The following is a 4,300-nucleotide window of genomic DNA, read 5'->3' on the forward strand; positions in this document are numbered from 1 at the left end:
AGAAAGATTTAAAAGTTGGTATCTGCAAACTTCTTACCATCAGTACTTTTCTCTGAACTCCTAAGTAGGTGGAGCGCTTGGTTTACCTAGGATCAGATAAATGGGTCTTCAGGAAAATGTGACTGATACCTGTTCTTCTCTGGCAATTATCAGGATCATAGTATTATGGAACACATGGGCATTGACTCGGGAGCCGCTGGTATTTTTGATGATGTAGACAAGAGTGACTTTAAGGCAGATTTTGGTTCGGAATTTCCAGTAGGTTTAACTTTCAATTTTGTGCATGCCTTTGGTGCCCATGTCTGCTGCTTGCTGCTGCCACTGCACATCTCTCCGTGCCCCTCACACCACCTCACCGCTTCCATTGATAGAGATGTCCCCGCTGGCCTCTGTGCCAGTGGCATCTCTGCTGGGTGACAGCTTACTGCTCTCCTGTGCAGCCCCAGCTGTCCTCACTCCTCGCTCCCTCCTTCCTCCCTCCCTTCTGCTTGCCCCCAGCGCGTTCAGGGCGCTGTGTGTTACAGATAAGTGTGGATAAGTGTGCAGAGCTACCCACATCTTTGACATCTGGGAACCCCACCGATAACGCTTGCGTTTCAACTGACTGTCCTGTGTTTTGGCTCTGTCTTCCAAATCTGTTTCCCCCTCCTGTTTTCCTTACTGTTGGCCTGATTCTGCATGGCTCTGGGGTCTCTTCCTTTCTTCCTTGGCACTGGTCCTCATTTTCTGCACCTGCATGGACTCCTGTGCCCAGACCTGCTGGTGCAGATCCACTTGCAGGACACTGGGACCCCTCTTTCTGCCCGACATCCCTCACATTGGTGGTTCCAAGCGTATCTATGCCTGCCTACAATGCCTCTTGTCACCTCCCACTTCACCCTTTTCATTATTTTCCCTCAACCACTGGAATGTCTCATCGAGGTTTCTGTGTCACGGCAGCATAAGGGATGTGGAAATTGCTCTGAATCGTGATGCTTTTTTTTCCTGACTAAATACTGCTAGTTTAAAACTTGTCTAGCAACAATGGAGAGATGCATGGAGATGTAATATGTGTGTGTATCTTAAACGCCAGAAAGGTTACGCTTGCCCTCGCTTTGTCTCTTTTTGAAAAACCTCTGATGTTTAAAACGTAACTGTAAGCACTAAATCTGAATTTCAAAAGCTAGAGGTTACACTTACCTTAATCATTTGTTTTACATGACTTAGATTTTTTCTCCGATGCCTGGGGAGTCTTGTGAGAACGTGAACTCTGCTTTAGACAGAAGAATTTCAGTTACCAGCGAGAAGTCAGTCCAGAGGGAAAGGCTGAGAGAGCTGATTTTCCCGTCCAATTACGACCTCCTGCGCCACTTGCAGTACGCCACACATTTCCCCATACCTCTGGTGAGTGACTCTGCCTGCGTGCCTGGCGGTGCCGCCTGCTGTGCCAGCAGGGCGCTTAAAGAAAGAGAAGCTCGCTGTCCCCAGAGAGCCGGGCCCACGGCCCCTGCCTGAGGGCTCCTGGCCGGCTGCAGTGGCACCTTTGTGATGTCAAAAGTGAGGAGCTGCCAGGACGCGTAAGAGGTGTGATAATGTATGGTACTTGGCTCGGGGTAAGGAGACAGGCACCACCACAAAAACACCGTGGCCCAGGGGCTAAGAAAAGTTTGCTAAGTAGGAAATTTGATACTGTAGTTGGACAGACAGACAAATGCCAAAATATCTGAAGGAAATACTTCTGAAATGCCGGGGGCAGAATGGTGATACTTCCTCCCGCCCACTCCCCGCTGCTTCTGGGGTGGAGTTCTGGCTGCTGCTGCTCCTGTGTCTGTCTGTGGGTTCACGGGAACTGAGGAAAGCCCCATGAATACCATTCCAGATCCCAGCCCTCCCTCAGATGACTTCTCGTGTTCTCTGCTGTGCTGAAAAAGGGCCCCCATGCTGAACAACCCTTCAGCTGGGGTGTATCTGCTTGGGAGTTATTATTACAGTTATTTTCTGGACAACAATGTTAACTTGTTAACAGCATTAAATCTTGTCAATGCGGGAAGTTTCCCGTGAGAGTACAATGTGATAACCATGGTTTGCTTTGAATTTCTTACTCCACACAGTCTGAGCTCTGATTTGTTGCGGGTGAATTGTTATGAGAATCCTGAATGAGCTCTTTCTGTGTGGATGGTTTTGAAGGCTTGCCTAAAGTTTGGTCATATTTTGCCCATTTTAAGGATCGGAAAAAATATAACTTCATTTGATTTTGTTTCTGAAATATTTTTGATTTACAGATAGAGCTAATCCGGGTAGCTGGACTTTGCCTATGCAAATTGCTCTTAAAATTTTGATTATTGATTATTCTATATATATGTTATTTTTTGGAAGTAATTGTAAATTAGAATATTAATAAATTTAGTTGCAGTTTTATAATTTTTTTTATTAAAAACAGGCAAAGAGAAGACACAGGATATTTATACTCTTTATCTTAATTTAGTTTCCCTGAATTTTCTGCAATAACCTGTTGTTAGCTTTCTTCATATTCATTGAAGCAGCAGCAAGGAGAGACAGTGGAACAATAGAACTTGGCAGGGACAAGAAATTTATTTATAAAAACTGCAGGTGTGATGTAAGCAGATACAGTAATTTTTAATCAGTGCAGCTTAAAATCACTTTCTGGAGTAAATAATGCCCTGTTTGGGTTACTTCTCTATGCGAACACTTGGCAGCTGAAGAACTGCTGTTAAGTATTCTCTTCCTCGATCGCACCGAGTCATTTGATACCGTACGTGTACGATGTTTACCTGGAAAAGGTGAGTTCCGCCGTTCACCAGAAATCACTGCGAGGCGTGTTTGAGCCTGCCCGACCACGGTGTGTTCTTGTGGGTCGCTGACCCCTGGCAGGGCATTGCTGGTGCTTGGAGCTGTTTCTGAAGGGCGTCATCAAACACTCTGCTAGTTCAGACCTGTGATGTGACCGTGTGACCAAGACATGGGTATTTTTTCCTTCTGCTTGGGCTTATGATTTGGCAGGAGCGTTGCCGGCCTCAGTAGCTGCGCTGGCAGTGGCACAGCGGCTGGTTGTCCCCAGGATTTGCACTCTTCTGGTGTGTCTTGGATTCAGTCCTCTTGCATCTGCTGTGTGCTTCGGTGTGGTACACCCTGGTCTGTGAAAATCTTTGCCTCTTCGGGTGCTGCAAAAGTCTCAGTGAATTTCAGTCTGAAAGATTTGGAGAGGTGGTAATAGAGAATGGGGTCAAAGCAGAGGTTCGACACCGCGAACAGCAGGGTGGATTCTTTAGCTTTGAAGAGAGCCTGTTTCAGAGAGCAGCTGGTGATGGTGTCGCTTTGGCTCAGGGTGTAGGGGATGCGGACGACATGGTATGGAACAAAACAGAGCAGGTAGCCTGCGGTGACCAGCAGGATGCTGATGAGGGCTTTCTTCACGTTTGCGTAGCTCTCGCTGTACTTGTTTCGGTAGAGCTGTCGAACAACAAGGAAATTGGAAATCAGTATCACAGCTGAGAAGTTCAGGAATATTGCTGTGCATATGAAATTAGTGAACACGTGCCAGTCTCTTCCAAATTTTGTTTTGAAATCGATGCATCCTGCCCCAGGACTTTCTTCAATGGTTTTTATTGGAATAGCCATGTTGGGCACCGTTACGAGGAGAACCATTGCCCATACGACTGCAGACAACACCTTGGCAAATGCAGGCTCTTGGATGCGGTAGATCTTAGAGCTGTGCATTAGCTGAAGACAACGGTCCATGCTTACAAATCCCAAAAATATAATCGATAAGTACATGTTCAGGTAGATGAAACAGGCTGTCACTTGGCAGTGGAATATTCTCCATTTCCAGGATGCAACTCCTAGGTCAACGATAATCTTTACCGGCAGTGCCAAAGTCAACAAAAAATCCGCTGTTAAGAGGTTAATTAAGTAGATGCTCATACACTTCTGTTTCTGGCCTTTTTGTGTGAACGCCCACAGTGCAAAACAGCTTCCAATGAATCCCACAAGAAAAATCAAGTAGTAAAAATAGGTAAAAGGTTCCATTTCTCCACCAACGAGGCAGTGTGAAACATTGCTTGACATTGTAAACTTCTTGTGGAATTGGGTTTTCCTGCCAGGAGATATCAGGACCCTACAAAAAGAACCAAAATGGCACATGACATCAGTTTTTCCTGAGCAGCAGTAGTTATTCGAGTAGTTACTGAGAATTTTGTTTGATTCATTTCATGGAAAAAATGCAACTGGGAAGAAATATTTTTTTCCCTCTCTTCGTGCTGCTTCACAGGTTCACAAGAGCTTTGTTCTCAAGTTGGAAAAG

At 45.7% G+C, this 4,300-nt stretch overlaps 1 protein-coding gene across 1 annotated transcript; it reads right to left on the minus strand.

The window, feature by feature from the left end:
* Nucleotides 1-3,087: 3,087 nt before the first annotated feature.
* GPR171 (G protein-coupled receptor 171) lies at nt 3,088-4,065 on the minus strand. The gene has a single exon (XM_010135292.1). The coding sequence runs from the start codon at nt 4,063-4,065 to the stop codon at nt 3,088-3,090; it is 978 nt and encodes a 325-aa protein (XP_010133594.1).
* Nucleotides 4,066-4,300: the final 235 nt, after the last annotated feature.

The sequence above is a fragment of the Buceros rhinoceros genome, unplaced genomic scaffold (genome assembly GCF_000710305.1).
Source record: "Buceros rhinoceros silvestris isolate BGI_N320 unplaced genomic scaffold, ASM71030v1 scaffold41794, whole genome shotgun sequence".
NCBI classification, from domain to species: domain Eukaryota; kingdom Metazoa; phylum Chordata; class Aves; order Bucerotiformes; family Bucerotidae; genus Buceros; species Buceros rhinoceros.